We start from the raw sequence: 19045 nt of genomic DNA on the forward strand, positions 1-19045 counted from the left end.
AAATTCATTTAAAACTTAACAATGATAAAGATTTCAAGCTTACTTCACATATATAAGCTGCCCCCTCTGGCTGGTAGTGTTTTCTGAGCAATCCAAGCTCCTACTAGCCAGATGAACATGACTGCAAAGCATGAAAATATACCTATGGAGTGACTCCTCAACAGTATAAGACTTACATGGAATGTAGAAATTTTTCCATAAATCAAGAAGTAAATGAAACGAGCTAAATTCACCTTAAATGCATGAAGTACCTCTAGCCTGTAGTATTTCCTGAGCTACCAAATATCCTACCAGCTACAAGGACACGACCAAGAACCAAGAAGATATTCATGAAAAAAGTGATTCTAATGTAGTATAAGACCAAATGGAAGGCCAGAAAGTTAAATTCAAAGCAAACTGTGATAAAAATTAAGTAAAGTCGATTAAATATGCAAGCTCAGGTACCTCTAGCTGGTAGTATTTTATATGTCCCTTCAGATCCTACCCGCAGGTACAAGACCAAATAAAAATGAATAAATGTATACTTATTCTTGAAAAAAGTGATTCAAAGGAGTGTAAGACTAACTTAAAATACAGAAAAGGTGAAAAAAAGTAAACGTCGCTTGACTATTGGTAAATTTCAATTGGTGTTACTGGAATAGTCCGCCACAGTGCCGACGATTTCCGATAATCACCTGACTCGGAAACTCGTTACTAATGCTCCTCGGGCGTACTTCTACCCAATCAGTGCTGCCATAATCGGAACGAAATGGCATCGCTCACCACGGCTATCGGAGGAAAGCTATTTTCCAAAAAGTCAGCTTAGAATTAAGCTGTTTAACTGTATAAACATACCCAAATTTTTACAACCCAGGTTTCCTGACGTTAATGTAGAAAAGGAAGAGAAAGGCAGGAGGTTCTCAATTGAATCCAGGTTAAAGACCCTCCCGTAGGACCACTTTGCCTCACCCCTTAACTAATGCCTCCAAACTGGCCAAAAAAGATCGAAAACTACTGAAAAAGAATATGAAAAGACAGGATAAGAGCACCACACGCTGAAAACACATTCTGCGGTGGAGGTGGAGAAGGGAGGGCAGGCCGTAGTTGCTATTACGAGACTCCCTAGCGACAGGGCGATCGAACAATATAAAGTGGGTCCGCGAGCCTGATCGAAGAAGTTGAGACTGGTCTGAAAACCTTGTTGTTAGTCTCTGAATTTTATTTCAGTGTACGGGAGTACACTGGATATAGTTTCGAGACATAAACTAATGTCAATGCAGGAGTAAGCTTTGTCATGCTAGCTATCAACAAAGTCGACAGACGTGGCTATCATCAAGTCTGTATTTGGAGTCTAGTAGTCTAGTTCCAGAGGAGTGGGGTGGCTCTGAAAACTGCGATAGACTTTTACTCTCATTTCTCGTCATTATGGCGAAATTAGACTCTCAGTCTCCCGGCCAAAAAGGTCTTTGCAGGGGGCAGAGACTTGGGAGGAGATGAGTGCTTCGTTATGCTGGCCTGAGCTGAAATGTCGAGTATTTTAGCAAGCCTGGTTCTCAGAAATAAAAAAAAATCAATAACGCTTCAATAAAAATATGTGAACTTCATTACAAGCAGAAAAGGTGCTTTTATTCTGCATGTGCATTGCTACGTTTTCTTTTAAATTTAAGAAAAATTACATTCCAAGTTAGCAGCATTCAATGAAAAGTCTGCTGTGTCACATATTAGGTTTTGAACATACAATTAGCGACGCAATTGTTGACACATTGACGTCCACAGCCCCTGTTACTTAATTTTATCTCTCTTCTCCCACCTAAGGTAACCTCAGTTTGCTCCCTTTTCCCCAAAAACAGTATTGTACCGTGATTCTGTGAGCTTTAAGCTACAAATTTGACAAACGGGGGAAGGGGGCCTTGTCAAGCGCGGTGCAAATAGTATTATAGTCTACGAGTAACCCTACCCTCTCCCTCAAGGAGTAATGGAAGTCCGTTTCTATTTGGGGGGGAGGGGGAAGGTACGGCTACACGTAAGGTAGTAGTAGTGTTATTCTACATATATAAAGAACTGTTCAAACACAATGTATCAACTAACTTTTTTATGTACAAAGATAATTATAAAAGCACAAAAAACCTGATGAAGCACATTCAAACACAAAGGGCCGACGTACTCCTCGGAGTCAGCTTTTGGGCTGTCACGTAACTCTTTCAAGGCGACGTTCCATGAATTAAACCTAACTACAAAACCCGCGTGACAACGTCATTGGTTACTCAATGAAAGAGATCATCGTGGAGTCATATTCACCGATTAGTCCCTAGCGTTGTCCCATTTGTCTTAAGCGGCGATACTGAAACAAACTGACGATGATATCGATGATGAGTAACAGCACGACAACAAACGCCAGAACCTGAAGATAAAATAAATATGAATATGTGATATCTAGTGAATAAATACTTATGGAGCACTGGCATTGATGCTTCGGATCAATGTCAGCATCTAAACATCTGTACAGCTACTGCCCCCCTGACCCAACAGTAACCATACTCAACTTGTCAACTTGTTTGTTATCAGTTGACTGTTTGTTGGGTTAGGGGAGGGGTAGGTGCGCAGTCGTTTAGATACTGAGATTGATCCGATGCTTCATGTTCAAAGGCCCTTTTACGGCGGGTTTCTTTTTTCTAACGGTCTTTCGAGCGTGAAGGGAAAGTTGACAATATATTGAAAGTAAAGCGCCGCCTGCCGAGACGATGGGAAAAGACTCATCACTTCCTTCTCTGGTCCCAACTTTATATCGTCCTGATGTCTTTTAACCAAAGTTTGCATAGAAAGGCCAAAAGGTCTTGAAGATGTGATCGAATAAAGTGGCAAGGGTCTTAAAAAAAGACTAAGCCATTGAAATCTATATTTGAATTTGTATCCCTGGTTCTGACGTAATGTCATTGACGGCAGCACTCAAGTAGAGAAAGTCAGTTGTAATCGGTCGACCAAGGCGGAAATTCCTATTAGTGCAGCACCTTTAGCATCTGAACAAAAATTAGCGCAACAAAAATAGGCTACAGAGAGTTACTGATTCGAAAATTAACTTACCACTGCAGCCACGAGACGATCGTAGAGCCAACCAGAAAAATCATTTCCGTGTCTCTCCCTGAAGTCTGCCTCTTTAGCCAGGAGTCCAGCACTTGCTGTGAGCATCACGGCTAAAAAGCCACAAAAGATTACGTCCTGTAATGTGACGAATAGGAAAAAAATCTCAATGAAAAAAACCTTTGAGTTTTTATTATATTCTAATTCTAATAATAACTTCGCGCAAAGAGAGTTACACCAAAAGCGTGGACATCTGTCTTCTCCAGTATCACTCTCCCCGATTTTTACACCCACCTCATACGTCGGTGTCAAGGTGTTGACGGCATGCGCATGCGTTTGTTTGACCGACGCTGAAATAAAGGTAGTAAAGATATTGGTGCGCAGGCCTAATTTTGAGGAAATTTGATGGAGCTGGCCTCATCAATCAATTGCTGACCGACATTAATGACAGGCGATTTTCTCTCACTACAGGGGCGGATATAAGAGTTTTTGTTTTTAGGGAGTGGGGTCCGAAATTACTTCTCGACCAACCCACGCCCGCCCTCCTCTTCCTCTATGTGAGCAGTAATGACATAAACTACCAGGCATCGGTTGTTTGAAGGTTGGATAACGTCATCCACTGGATAAAACTCTATCCGGTGGATAACTCTATAGGTTTTGCTATCACTTATCCGCCAGATAGCGATTTATCCGCCGGATAGCGTTATCCGCTCTTTATGCAACTGGGCCCAGAGTGATATGCTTGAGGTACACAGCCCAGCCGGATGCATAGATGACTTTTGCAAAACTGACAGTTTCAGTCGGATATTTTGGGTTCAAGGTTTCTTTCCTCTTGATTTTATGTACTCACCATAAGATACCAGTTGAAGGTCTCAAACCGCTTCTCCAACGAGAACAGAAAGAAGGTATACAGCAGAAGGAGAAGTATCATTCCCACAAATACAGCCACGAAGAAGTAGGGTAGGTGAGGGGGACTGTAAAATGATTCATAAAGCTGACCGAATATGAAGGAGGCCAACAGCAAAATCTAGAAAGAGATGCCAAGCACAGTAAGCGCTCTCTGTAAGCCTAGCTAATGGGTGCTTTCATTGTTAAATGCTTCAACCAGTTTTGAAATTAACTGTGAATATATGGACATTATATGTGTGAACTGCGGATAAAGTCGTGAATATGAAAGCGATCTTGGCAGTAATGAACACTACTCGAGCATGCAGCAGTTAAAATAAGGCCTGAAAAAAATTCATTTAAATACGGGATTTGAACCCATGACCTCTGCGATACTGTTGCAGTGTTCTTCTGACTGGGCTAACAAGTCAACTGGGAGCTTATCATTATGTTAGTTCTAAATAAATTGAACACGTGAACTGATGAATAAATAACTGTAAATATATGAAAATCATGTATGTGAACTGCGGATAAAGACGTAGATATGATAGTGACCTCGAGTAAACAAATGCGGGCACCAACGAATACACTTCCCCTTCTTTAGTTATTATTCGGTGCATTGGAATTAACTTTAAACCCTAGAAGAGGCTAGCATCAATTTTCTCCTCACAATACCACCCCTGAATCAAAGACTATAGTCATGAGAATATGGGAAATGATCATTAACTAAAAAAAAAAAAGCTCTTGATTGTCGAACAAATTCTCCTTGTTAGCACCTAAGAAAATGTATAGAAAACAGTATAGAGAATATGCATACTGATATTAGGGTGTAAAAAGGTTAACTTACGCTCTCTAAGATCTTAAGAAATCCTCGTATGGAACAAATGTAGGCGCTATTGATCATAGGTCTGCGGCTATTTGGATAACTACTCATCTTGACAGCTGAAAAAAAAGGATCATCTCCTTTCATGCAGGTATAGTTTACTACATGATTTAATTGATTAGTAGGCCATGTTTTTGCGCTTGGAAGAAAATTGTCCCACTGCCCGTGTATTCTTATTAATTCTTTCAGCTTAGTTCTTTCCATAAACCGCTAATTGTTAACGTCATAAAATTTCTGACAAATGGATAAAACCACCTTAAATTTTTAAGCCACTTAAGTCCAGGGAAGATTAAGGAGAATTTCGAAAAGTGATTTTTTACAAGCTGGTTATTATCCCAACCAAGAGTCACCAAACTTATCTGTTAGCGTATGAAAAGGAAACTAAGAATGTGTTTAATAGGATTTTCCATTGCTATGTAAATTTCTAGGGGCCGGTTATTCAAGCTGTTTACTGCTGCCGGTCGCTGTAGTCCTAAAAGAGAATCCTACAACTTATATTATTTCAGAATGGCCTATTTGATAACACAAGTTATTTCAAGGCCTGTTGAAGATCACGTGGGAAACAAATTTCTTTTTAACTTGACTTAACTTGGCTAGAATTTCCAGACCGATCAGTAGTTTGAATCTTGCCAATGTAAAAAGTTAATTATCACATTATTAGGACTTTAAGTGTCATGAATGGCAAGTTTAATACCTGAAGTCTTCATTCACAACGTTAAAGATAACTTCACTGTCTCTGTTTGATGTACAACTTTTAGTAGTTACATGTCTACGTACACGCATGTAATAAATATTCATCACCCAGATAAACTGATATTTTAATGTTTGTTAGATCCGCATGCTATAAGAATGAATTTGCTTGCCAGCTGACACTCTGACACTAGCCAAAGTATTAGTGCTTTTTCTGTGTAAGCTACTGACGGAAGCTCAGGGGACATCTACTTGAAATTTCGATAGGAGTTGAGGCAAACCTATTGTACGCGCTCAAGTGAAATTATTGACCGACATGTATAAAAGTTGCGTCTTGTTTACAACAGACGCTCGAGAAAGGGTTTTACTCGACATTATAAACACTTCTATGTCTTTATTATATTTGACTAAAGGCTTTTAAATCTTTCAGTAAAATATTTAGTACAACAAAAAGTTGACCCCAGCCTACACCGTCATGATATAAAATTTCAAATTTTTTTTCGAAATTTACGGTTCGCTTCGTTATATTTATCGCACACAAGCGCCTCGATCGCCGCTGTTATGATTGCTTCAAACGCTTCAGTCCTTACCTGCCTGTGAACGCTTCAGCTGAACTTCAAAGAAAATTCAATCCTGAGTTTGTTAAGGGCACAATTCAGTACAGAGATTTCACCGAGTCCACTTGCCTTCGCAAAAAACACGCGACAAATCGGCGTGATAAAACCACAGCACAGAAGAGCTGCAATATCTGTACTTATAAATGCTAATTGTTCAATGTCATGCATGAGGTACTTTAATATTCCAAGTACACTTGATTGATTGGTTAACAACCCTAACCTTAAATGACATAGGGTCTGAAATATGAAGCATAACTTTATTTTCATCAGCATTCGTTATTGGCTTAGTAAAAGCTCGTACAGTCCACAATAATTTCAACTCAGTGGGTTACTTAAACACAATAGCTTTTAAAGACTCGATATCTCTGTTTGATAGTCCTTACAAGCATATTTAATTTTGCATCAATCCTTAAAGTTTTACTGACCCAGGGTACATTTTTAATGAGATCCCTTGATAAAGGTTTATCATAAAACGCCAGCATCACAAATACATATGTCATGGTCGTGACTTTCACAAAGCTTCTTGCGATTAAGTGCTTTCGCATCAGCAAAAATAAATCAAATGATAACAGGCTAACAAAGCATTTCTCAACGGAACAATACGTCAAGGCGTGCGCTTGAATGGAATTTTTTTCAGTTTTTCACTAAGATCAGAGAGATCCGTCCCAAAATATTCCACTCTGGAATATTCCTATTTTTTTGGAGAATGCGACCAGCTCTATTTCTAAGTGCTATTTAAAGATTTTTTTTAAATTATCTTAAAATTTCAGTGACCTTCCTACGTAATGGCGACCAAGCAGTACATCCGCTCGCCTCTACCAACACCTGCTCGATCCTCCTTCTTTCGCCTTTATGTATCTTCAATCTTTCAGAGGCAAGTTAGATTCCGTAAAGACCTCAACATGATCACGATGAGATACCGCCAAGATCCAGACGAAATCTTGTTAATTTAAAGGACAAGAAAAGGGTGGGGAGGGAGAAGGCTTCTTATTTTCTTTTTCTTTCCTTTTTTTTTTTTTGGGGGGGGGGGGGCTGGTAGCCGCCTTGATCAAAACACCTGTAATCGTCTTATTGATATTCGAGAAAACTTTCAGTTTCACATTTTCGACGATTGCGAGGTGTTGAACGACCGAGAAAATTTTAAAAAAGACATATACTTGTATAGTGGGGGATGTATGCCATACTAAGAGTATTTATGTGTGTCAAGATACTTGCCAGAACCAAAAGCCAAGTAATAGACTCCCCCTATGACCTTCTCGAAATTTTGGCCGTACATGTGCGCTTTCTCGATGATGTGGGATCTACATAAGCATTTGAATTCCTTGTTTACAATTCTAATTTTGGACGTTGTTTTGTAGAAAGGCCTTTTTGTCGATAATTACTGACTACCGAATGACAGCGATTACTCTTTTTAGAAGGTTTTGTATGAAAGCTGGTCATCTAAACTGTCGCTTAGTTACCGCGACACTGCACCCGGCTTTGTGACTTCAAGCCGGGCACAGTTGTTCATGAAACATCTGTTTTCGCTGGCTACAGCCATAGGACTTGCTAAGTGGAGTTTTTTTTAATAAAGAAGTGACGAAAATGCAGAGAGGGTAAAACGAATTGTTCTCAAAATGAGGTATTGAGTTTTTTATCCGGCAGCTAGAAAAGGTGTCAAAAGTAATATTCTGAAGCATTCATGTATTTGCTTAGTTAAAAACGCATCGTCTTTTTGTGCAGTTTAGTTGTTAACGCTCGTAATTGTGTGCTTTAGTTCGAGCCAAATCAAAAGAAAGACGCTGCAACTGCTGAGTTATAATTGTTGCAATCACATTTTGAATTTTGTATAAAACTGACGCACTTTGATCATTAGGCAGAGAAAACTATGGTCCGTAGGCCAAGCTGAATGGATTCATAATGTCCCTGTTGAATTGAAATACATGAAATAGGGAGCCCCTCTGTAAGATGGTGAGATAAGGAATTCTAAGGCGGGCCAATTTGTAAAAGAAGTTCTTGACCAGCAATCAACACACCATTCTATACCTTTTAGCTTAATATTTATTTGAACGTGCAGGTGATTGAAGTGAAAGTAAATAATGGACTAGTTTTAAGTAAATATCGTTTATCTCTGCCTCCTTATTCATCACAGTCACTTTTCGAAAACTGAAAGGTGAGTTTCAAATGACGAAACTAGATGATGATTTTAATGAGAATTTTCCTGAAATAACCGTGAGAAGCGCTTTTTTTAGAATAAGAACACTTCAAAATGCTATCCTTTTTCTCATTGAAGTTAATTTCGGCCTCGAATTGTTAAATGTATGTACATAGCATGTGTAGCATGAGAAATAAAAAAACAAGACGGATCTCTTTCTCAGAAATAGCTATTTTCAAAGATTTCAAGGTCGGACAACTCAGTATTTCTCAAGTTATGATAGTTTCGGGTTTAGTGTTCTGTTCGTGATTTATGTCACTCCCTCGTTTCACCTCTGAAAAATTAACTCCACTCAGATACAACTCTACTGTGTATGCGTATTCCTTTTTTTTTACTCAAATTTGATGCCTCACTCGAACTTCTTTACATTGTGAAAAACTTCCTGTAACTGTAAAAAACTCATCTGCAATTTGAGGGCAAAGAAGATGCCGATGTCACAATTTGATGTCCTAACTACTTTACGTGGCTTAAAGCTACTTCATGCCTTCGTTCATCCGCCATAAAAGGCAAAGAAAATCAAACATTTGCGACTCCTATGATGTGAGCATAAGACAAAGTGAACCAATTGACCAAATGCAAATGAGAAATAAAGACCATTTATTTTACATTCCGTGCAATATTGATATGAAACATATATGCCTACGAGATTTTACATGAATCGACCGGCTAAATAAACATCAATGTTGTCGATGTTTTCGTCACTTGGTCGAGCGCTTAAAATCGATTCCAAGAAAGTAACTGTAATCTTAATTAAAATATACGTGTGCGATTATATAAAAAAAAATTTAAGACTAATGCATGGCCAAAATTAAAGCCAAAATCAGTCTGTCTAGATCTTCGCTTGAACACAGAACAAAAGTAACTTTACTTAGTACTACTGAGATTACACATGTAAACCACGTCCTCCTAGACTTGCCATTAATAAAAAAGTCTCAATTATTTTCTTTTAGTTTTTCTTATGGTCACTCCGGCTGTTTTATCATAATTATAAACATACTGCGTTCCACGACAGCGGCAGCTTTTAAAATTAAGAATCTACAACGAGTTTTTTCAGTCTTAAAGTACACGGACATGCATGACTCAACGTTACAGTTTGCCGCTAAAATTTACTGAAGAGTTCATAAAGACTTGCAAGTGATGATTTTCTTGTATTCGATGCGAAATGACCTGTTAAGGAGTCCGTACAGAACAGGATTGATGGCGGAGGACATGTAAATTGACAAACCGTAAAAGTAATAAACTTGCCTCGGCAACATTGGCGCGCCGTTGGTAAAGTCGATCTGGTCGATGATCATTATTGGAAACCAACAAAGAGAGAAGCCAATAAGGACAGCCGCCAGAGTTTTGGTGACCTTCACCTCCTGCACGTGTGCATTTCTTTGGCTTTCTGAGTCGGCGTTGCCGCTTTGAGGGAAAACTGCGCGACGTACCGACCAATAGATGCGGCAATACAGGCATGACATGATGATGAAAGGACTCATGATAAACCCCATTCCCATGCAGAGGGCGAAGATGAAATTCTGCTCCATGGCGAAGGCGCAGTATGCTTTTCCCGGGTGAAACGTGAAATCGTCGCGAGCGTAAAACATCGGAGACAGGGTCGGAAGGCATGCAAAGCAGAAAACACCCACGGCGAATCCAATAGATTTCTTCACCGTAAAAATCCGGCGATACAAATTGGGTTTGACGACACAAAGGTATCTGTTGATGGCAATGACAACCATGAGTTGTAGCGATATAACCGCCAATGTCAGAGGAAACGATCCCTGAAATTGACACACTTCTTTACTGTAGATCCAGCGCCCCGATATCAGCACACCAACGGTTAGAGGCATCGTACACACCGACATTGTGATATCGGTCACAGAGAGAGCGCAGATCAGAACGTTCGTGGGTGTGTGGAGACGCGGGTTTCGAGTGACCGCTACACACACCAATATGTTTCCAAGGAAAGCGCTCAGTGCTACGAAAGCCATCACTGCTGATTCCACCACAACCAGAAGCGTTGTTCGAGATACAAGTTCGTCAAAGAGCCGGTCGTTGTGAAAGTTTCTCAACTCTTCCAAAGTTGACATGGTAGAATGCTTTGGAATTATATAGGGTACAAAAAAGAGTCCAACTTGTGGTTAACGCGCTCGTTGCTAAGTGCCTTGTGATTCAAATCACTTCGCTTACCAATCTTATATTCGAACGTCACTTGGCAATTGGCAAGATTTCCGCTGAAGCCAAGATTATAATCAAAAGTAGCTTGCAGCTGGCATTACATCCTCCAAGCTCAAAAGCTACTTTCTCCTAAATTGCACCACGCATTTCTCACAATTTATCAATGAGTATTTCTTTTTGAGTCGGGTCGTCGTATGCTTAAATTATAACTTTGTTTAATATCAACTTTCTCGCTTAGCCGTAAATCGATGATCGTGGGGGAAATTACTTGACGATCGATCTGGGCAATCCTTAAAGGTGTTAATAAAAATGGTACTGTATCCATGACTACTTACGCTTACAGGTAAACGCTGGTGAAGATTAAACAAATGTGCCACAAAATATTTATTTTTCAGTCTGCGATCAATCGAAGACCTTTTCATCAATTTTTTCAACCTCAAATCTGTTTGAATTATTGCACTTTATATAACCAATCAATTGCAACTCACGTTTCACGTTCACGTTCAAGGTCGCTCTTAAAGTCGATACTACTCCCAATTCAATAAATTAGTAACAAATATTTTTTTTCTAAATTATCCGGCAGGCATTTCCTAATTTGAGGAAGTTCTTCTTCGCCAGTTTTTTTTGGCGACAAAAATTTATCGATGGTACTTAATACAAGGAATTGAAGGGAGTAACTATAAGGACGGTATGTAATATTGCTTTGTTCACAAACTAACGCACGAAAAGTGATCTGAATTAATAAAGACAGGCACAGGATATAAAGGAAGTGTTATAAAAGTAAACTTCTCAAGCATTGTGCAAAGTGATACCTACTACAGGTGTTTGGTACTTGGTGGCGTAAGTTAATTTACTATTTGTGGCCTATAGAAACCAATCCCCCTCCTAGCACCAGTCCGCGCGGCTAGCCATGTAAGTTTGACATTCGCGAGGATCATGCAAATAAAAAGGGTGTGAGCTCGAGTTGAAATGCAATCGTTGGTACGTTCTTATGCCAGCCGTATTCCAAAATCGTTAGGTTAATTGCCCTTTTGTCGAGTGTCCCATATTTTTTACGTTACTAATATTGCCTATGTTATACAAATTTCTTCTTATTTTATATTTCCTATGTTATCTCCAATCTTGTAATTAGTTGTACCGCTCTTGATGTATTATGTTCGTAATACTTTACTTAGAAACCACAAGCAGTGGCTTGTAAATAGAAGAGTTCGGTCGAGTCGTCAGGAAATTAAACTCCTGTTAAATATATTGCTGGTGCGTTGGTTATGGGCCCATATATGAAATTGCTCATCACAAAAATATTGAAAAATAAAAACCTATTTGAACTGTGTATACAACAAACAAATAGATACCCTCGCATGAAATAAAATTCGATAAATCCGATATTTAAGTCCGAAAAAAGGCATTGGAGTATCGACAGAACTCGATCCCGCCCCTTCAAGATACGACAAGTTTGGTCCCTCTTCCATATAAGCTTCATCGTAAAATGCCAAAGCAAAATTTGATGGGCACGGATTCGAATCTTTTCTAAGCCTTATTTATTTTTTCAGGCTTTACTTTCTTAAATTATTTAAACTGAAATTCGCTTTTGGGGTCAGATGGTCCCATTTGCTCATAATTTAATTTCTCTGTGGTAACTTTTATTGAATATCTTTTTATTCTTGCGTCTTTTTCAAAATCTTTTTTTATCATTTTTACAGCAGAACATCTCAACCAGGAGGGACAATACCTTTGTTAAAAAAAAAATTTAATTCATCAAAACTAATTCCAATTTATTGTTTGTTTAATCTTTGTGAAGGTTTTCCTTTCTGCAAAATGTTGACTTAAACACCTCAAGAGGCTCTTCAGTAGCACCTGCGTTTTTATAAGTCAGGTTTCAAGAAAAGCGGCAAGGTTTCTTGAACTGCCCTAAAAATAGCGACGTTCATAGTCGAATCTTTGAAGTCAATTGTCCAATGATAAGGTTCCCTTTGGAGTCGCAGCACGCAAAAATTAGTAAATACTTTTAGGATCTTGTAGACACTTTCCACGTTAAGGCTGAGATAGAAGTAGCATGTTTTTTAGGACAAACTTTTCTTTTTTATAATCTCCATTTAGCTTAAGGCAACGTCTACTGACACTAATAATGATTCCATTGATTAACGTAGCCCATTAAAAATGCCATGGGCACACTGATATCACGAGACAACAAACTAATTTGGCAGTGAAAATTTGGCGCTATTCTGAGGAAGGGGTCGGATCAAGAAAATTATGAAACAGGGAAATGTGAATATGACAACGATATTCGCTGTAATAAACTTTCTTGAGTTATAATGAAAAAAAGGCAAAGATCTCCATCATATTCATTTAACTTCTTCAACCGCTGTTCACATACATGATTGTCATATAATCACAGTCGCAGGGAAATCTGTTGACCTCTTGATTCATTTGGGATATAAAAAAAAGTTCATTATATAGCAGATTCAGGGTCGTTTTAGAAAAGATCACAAAATATTTTTTTATTGAGAGTCTGACCATAAAGAATAGCTAATTTCCGACTTACCCTTAGCCTCTTTTCAAAGCAAGTCCTGGTGCTGATCTGTTTTTATATAACTATAAGATTCTCATTCAGATGTAAATTAAACTCATTTTTCATACGAATGGTTGAGCACCAGGTCTCGTTTTGAAAAAGAGGCAAAAGTTGATTCGGAAATGGCCCATTAAGGTTAAGGATGTAGAAACAGGATCATGACGCGCAGGAGTATTGTTGAAAAGATACTTGTTGGAGTTTTTCTGCCAACACCTTTCCCCGGCATTGCATTTCCTCCAATGCACTTTAAAAAGGATGCATGTGAGCATCACATGGCATATACGTTCTACTAACTGCTCTGGTTTAATTAAATCTAATCTAAGTAAAATCTAGGGTTAGGGTCAGGCAAGGTTTCATCGTCAGGCCGGCCGTTGATTTTCGTATACAGAATCGCGGAATCCATAAGAAACAGAGCCGCCGAAACAAAGCCACAACACTGGAGAAAAAAAGGAAATAGAGATAATGAATGAAAAAGTAGGAACTAAAGCTATTATAGGATGAATTTCAAACATTGATGAAATGAGATATTTATGTTCTCGTATGTCTAAACAGAGTTGCAATCGGATCAACTTAGAGACTAACTAAACAAGAACAGTCTAATCGCGACTGAGCTGCAGAGCAAGATACTGGGTTCAAACGATTGCCACAGCATCTACGCTGAGATATGGCAAATTAAGTATCTTAAATCAATGAAGTAGAGACAGAAACGGTGGTTAAACTGCCAGCGCGCTAACTTCCTCATGACAAGGTCCACGTTCGATTGTTGGTTATGGTAATTAAGTTGCCCAAGTCAATTTTTTCAAGGAGGTGGGATCACCCCCGGCGGTCATACTTATGTCGAGAATACCCCCTTCCCCTATCTAGTACTGGCATTTTTTGCATGCACTTACCACAGAAACAGTCAGAACGTGGGTGGAGCTCATGCGATGAGGAATTTTGTGCCAATTGGCACTGTACATGTCCCTCAAAATGTCCGCAATGAGAGAGGAGGAGATTAAAAACAGCATCACAAACACAATGTAGAACACTAGGAGCTGCATGGAGGATAAATCAGAAGAGCGGGAAATTAGTCAAATTATTTGGAGTTTCAAGGAAACCAGGATTTAAGAAATAGAGATTCTATCTTGCGAGTAGGTTTCATTAGCGCCGATGCACAAACAGCGAAGCCCGCGAAAAGCCAGCAGGGGGAGCCAAGCGAGCATAGGCGAATTCCGTGGGGGGTATGGAATTTTCTCGCCAGATCCTTCGCTCCGTCGCCGCTCGCAAGTTATCATGATTCTACTGTAAAAACAAAAAAGGGTCATTCCTTGCTGGCTTTTTCTCAATCAAATTTAGATACTTCTCAAAACAAATTTCAGTCACTTTCGATCCACATCAACGGTACTGATATACTCACCAGAATATCCCAGTTCTTTCCAGTTGTTATATTCCCTTCCGATATAAAAATGAATGTCAGAAACACGCACAAGACGACGATCCAGCCTGTAGCAAACACCGCCATGAAGAAGTCAAACCGCGATCGATACTCCTCATGCCAAAAGAGCGCATATTTTTGGTCAAATTCAGCCAGGCAAGAAAACGCCACGCAAATGGAACCCTGTTAACATCAGTTAAAATAGAAATATATGTGAGCCAGTACCCTCATTTTTGTAAATAGTGATCAGTCATTACAATCTCCCGCTTTATACTCTGTTAACGACTACTGATCCCCTCTTTCCCCCCTGAAAATCATGTGATCCCTCACCGTCCTCCAAATTAACACCCTGTTCATATCATTTAAAAATAAAATGAAAAATATGAGAGCCAGTAATCCTCATTTTTTTAAATAAGCACTAGTCATAATAATCGCCCTCCCCTCCCCTAAACGTTGTTAACGACTACTTATCCTCCTTTGTTTCCCCGATACCGTATGATCCCCCAAAGCCCCCCAATACCTTTCCCACTCCCCCCCTCCCGTGACAAATAATGACTTGTCCCTCAGTTTCTTTATTTGGTTCTCATCCTTTCTTCTACCTTACTCTGTCCAGTCCCTCTCACTTTTTCTCATTTTCTATCTTCTTCACATTCCACTTGTCTTTTTATGCATGTTTTTTCTAAAAAAAATAAACCTTTCAAACGAATTAAAAGAATTGCATTTCATAAACTTGTATCTTTCATAAATTTTGGTATCTGTAATTATTCACTAAGTGGGATTGTCTTTTTCCTCCTTTTTCTATCTTTCAGCTCATATATCACAAGGCCGTACGGCTTACTCCCCCCCCTCCCCCCTCCCCCCCTCCCCCCCCCCCTGCCAGTGCGCACAGCCTTCATACAGGGATTTTTGATAATTGTATTTCGTTGATCGTAAAACTTACAATTTCTAGAACTTTCAGAATTCCTTGAAGGGTCATCAAGGGGCCAGAATTCACAGAGGCCGGCATGCTTCGTCCCTTGTCTAAAATTTAAATACCAGCTTAAGTAAACTTATGCAAATAGCGGAGAATGTGAAACCAAGAGGCTAGCAACGAAAACTCTAAAGCGGTTTACAAATGACCAAATCGAAACAATGTGTAACTATTTTTCCCTGTAGATTCCTAGTAGACTCGCAAGTCATAAAACAGTTCTTCGATGCCAAGTACAGATCCTAGTAGTTGAAATTACGATTCCAAACCTCATGAACGATATTGAAAATTATAGAAATTGGATAAATTTCATATCAAATATCATAGGTAAATAAAAGCTGAGGTACAATTTGAACACATGCTACGTTAAAACGAAATATTTAACAGATAACAGGAGCGAGGTACCTCATCCTCCCTTGCAATTGATAAAATTTCATCGACAATGGGATGTTCTGCTTCTCACCTTTCATTCTTTTGCTTTTTTTTAAAATAAAAACTTGCAGAGCGCGTTTTCCCTTTTTCATTTTGTTTTCCAAAACAAAAATGTACGCCAATTACATCACAGGAAAATGAAGAGATTAGATTTGCCTCACCTATATTGCTTTGGGGGTCAGTTTAAGTATCTTTTGTGAGGCTAGAAACAATATTATTCAATGGCTTTCAGAGTCCTTTATGTATTATGTATGTATGTATGTTAATCTGGAGAAGATGAAAAATTCTCAATAAAGTTCCATTGTTGGTGGCAAAAGAACCATTTTTCTTCATCTCACACCCCTTCAACTCTTTAAGTCCCACTAGTGATCGAGAGAGAATTTCTCCTTACACTATCAATATGATATCAAGCAGACTAGTAATGAGAATAAAGGAAAATATCAATTAGGAGATTGTTGGCTGATCCAATTCCAAATTCTCCAAACAAACATCACATAAATTGTTTGGCAGACAGTAAGGAGAATTACTAATGAAATCTTGGGAGTTAAAGGGTTAAGCGCTGAATAATCTGCAAGTGTTACTATTTTCTGATAGCCAAGCTTGAGTAGAAGGGAAAGCGGGAGAGAAGGATCTATGAAACAAAACAATCAGAGGTTTTTCCAAGAATAAGTTATTTTCAATCTATTAAAATTCCACTGAATAAATACGGTTGTTCAGATTGCCTCAAGATAAATTCTGCTACATCGAAATCGCCAATTTTGACTTCCATGCACTTTCCCTTCCCTAACACTATCATCAGTTTCTAACGAGGCCTAAAACAACTCAAAACGTCAAAATTTGTCTTATATAATTGAAGATTAGCTGCAAGCTCTACTAGAGGCTTTGGCACAGTAGCGAGGTCGCAAGATCGATACGCTCATCACCACGGTTCTCGCGTGTTCGCCACGCTGTAGACTACCAAGCAAAGCCTGCATGCAGGCTAATTCAGAATTCAGGCTGACGAACAACTCTACCTTTTTCTTGGACTGACGTCTACAGCCTCCACGCTCGGTGGCGATTTACAGCTGTTACAGTAGTTTTCCAATACTAAACCTTTGCCGCGGATCACAAAGGTGAAAGCTTAACGTTAGACTTTGAGCAGTGCATGCATCAGATGAAACCGATACAGCCAGCATGAGGCATTTTTTTAAAGCCGTTGAAACAGAATAACCGCTTGATATTAGCTGCTAGTGATAAGCATGGCGCGGTTCTTTAAAAACACGATAAACTAATCTGGAAAGTTAAATTTTTGTTTCAGATTTTCTAAGGTAACGTGGTTTATCTCTTCCATCCGTTTTACCAGGTATTTGGATATAACTCGCAAACCGCTTTTGCACAACCATTTCGTTAACATATCATCGCGTGACATTCGCGCCCGTCACGTGGTTTTGATAGTCTACATAATAATTTTTCACGCGAGCAGTAGTTGTACTGTATGGACTTGTCTGTTTTGGATTCAGTTATTTTTGTTATTACATGTATTCGGAAAGCGGTTAAATTTTTCCATTACCTGTATAAACATCCACTACTAGAGCTATTTAAAGAACATGCATTATATTTCTTATTACGCTGTTTTTCTTGTTTTTATATAAATATTTATATGTATATTATCATAATAATAGATCCCTGAAGATCCAGTCGCTGTTTTTAAAATACATACCTCGAAGACGTTACACGGAGTTAGAGTATCGCACAAAATGGTTAGGATAGAGCGGGAAATCGGGAGAGTTTTCCCTTTTCCACACGCTTCCAGGTGTTCGTTCGTACGCCGGTTTTTCCCCTAATGAGACTTGTGTCCTCTCTCGTACCCGACTCTATGATCCAAAGTCCTATAGCGCGAAATCTTCGATCAGGTCGCTTATGTAATTCAAATGGTGGACTGGATTAGTTTAAAATTTAAATTGCACGCCTTTCAGACTATGAAACCATGCGGAAACATTGGACGATGAAGATCAAATTATGCTACAGAACAAATTAAACACTGGACAATGTCTGTCTACTGACCTTCAAGTTCGCGGTGCACGTGGAAACTATTTTGCTTTAAGGAAGGGTCAAATAAGATACAAGAACATTCTTAAACAGTTAACTTCTTGAGCATTAATAACCAAAAAATACAACGAAAACAACGGAGGCGTATTTTTTTACTGACAATCATGTGTCTTCCATTTTCGGTTTAAAGTCATGTGAAAGCCACAACCAATGTCAATCAAACGCTTGCTTGGTAAAAAGTCTTAATGGCCGGAGTGATGGCTTTTACGGCTAACGGTTCATGTTTTGGCCATTTTACAGCTAACACTGGTTTCACTCCGTTACGATTGAAAGGAAATCTTCACAATAAACTTTTTTTTACGACTGACGGTTACAATTTGTCCAATTTAGAGCCTAACAGCTGAAGTTTGTTGCCGTATTACGGCTAACAGTTAACCTGACTGAGACCCTCTTATAAGGGAACGTCGTTATTTATCTCCCGTGGGGGGAGGATTTCAGTTGTGTACCGGTCTCTCACGAAAAAAATTGAACTGATTTCCCCCCAGTATCTGGCTAACCGCACTATCTGCGCACCCTCCCTCCCCTAATCCAACATTAACCCTTTTTTTTTTTTTGTCATCAGTTAAATGTTATTGGGTTAGGGGAGGGGTAGGTACGCAGATTCTCTTCTGGATAAGGGTCAAGGAGACAGTGACATTTAGGAATTTCTTTAACTTAATTCTTGAACGGCAACAGTTATGCCAACAAGTTGCATTGTTTCAACTCAGTTGACAATGTTAAATTACCCAGTTGTACCAACAGATCTCTTTGGACTAATCAAAGTATATTACGTAAGTAGTGAGTGTCGTAACTAAATGAGTATTTCGTGCAGATTAGCGTTACACTGATGTAGAATAATTTCCATCATAAGTTTTAACAACTCGTACTATCGTATATATGCTGTAAGTTAACCCTAAAATCAGTATGCTTATTCTTCATTCTGCTTCCTACAAATCTCCCGAGTTACTGTAGTGGGATCGACGTAATTAACAACCAAAAATTTTAAACACAATTGAAGACGACTTTTCTCGTCTTGGTTCTTTCTCACTCACAAGGCAATCTCCTGCTAAAGGTGTTTCCTACTAAGACACAAGCGAGTGTAAAGGA

The 19045-nt window shown here is 39.0% G+C and overlaps 3 protein-coding genes across 6 annotated transcripts; all 3 read right to left on the reverse strand.

The window, feature by feature from the left end:
• Nucleotides 1–2056: 2056 nt before the first annotated feature.
• Nucleotides 2057–6257, reverse strand: LOC131800316 (uncharacterized). The gene is made up of 5 exons (XM_059118006.2): nt 6106–6257; nt 4790–4884; nt 3908–4084; nt 3061–3195; nt 2057–2380 (listed from the first exon to the last, which is right to left on the reverse strand). The coding sequence occupies exons 2-5, from the start codon at nt 4874–4876 to the stop codon at nt 2288–2290; spliced, it is 492 nt and encodes a 163-aa protein (XP_058973989.1). The 5' UTR covers nt 4877–4884; nt 6106–6257; the 3' UTR covers nt 2057–2287.
• A 2882-nt stretch (nt 6258–9139) lies between these two features.
• LOC131768298 (beta-1 adrenergic receptor-like) lies at nt 9140–10401 on the reverse strand. Its single transcript, XM_059084031.2, has one exon. It carries the CDS (start codon nt 10399–10401, stop codon nt 9445–9447), a length of 957 nt encoding a protein of 318 aa, XP_058940014.2. The 3' UTR covers nt 9140–9444.
• Nucleotides 10402–12960: 2559 nt separating this feature from the next.
• LOC131768276 (uncharacterized) lies at nt 12961–18044 on the reverse strand. Of its 4 annotated transcripts, none has more exons than XM_066163958.1 (6): nt 17915–18044; nt 17571–17767; nt 15413–15492; nt 14455–14655; nt 13949–14092; nt 12961–13494 (listed from the first exon to the last, which is right to left on the reverse strand). In XM_066163958.1, exons 3-6 carry the CDS (start codon nt 15476–15478, stop codon nt 13372–13374), a joined length of 534 nt encoding a protein of 177 aa, XP_066020055.1. In that variant the 5' UTR covers nt 15479–15492; nt 17571–17767; nt 17915–18044; the 3' UTR covers nt 12961–13371. The 4 variants fall into 4 exon arrangements, with proteins under 4 accessions (XP_066020055.1, XP_066020054.1, XP_058939993.1 ...); XM_066163957.1 differs by having other exon boundaries at nt 17571–17739; nt 17915–18026; XM_059084010.2 differs by lacking the exon at nt 17571–17767 and having other exon boundaries at nt 17915–18015.
• Nucleotides 18045–19045: the final 1001 nt, after the last annotated feature.

This window comes from Pocillopora verrucosa, chromosome 3, assembly GCF_036669915.1.
Source record: "Pocillopora verrucosa isolate sample1 chromosome 3, ASM3666991v2, whole genome shotgun sequence".
Lineage (NCBI taxonomy): Eukaryota > Metazoa > Cnidaria > Anthozoa > Scleractinia > Pocilloporidae > Pocillopora > Pocillopora verrucosa.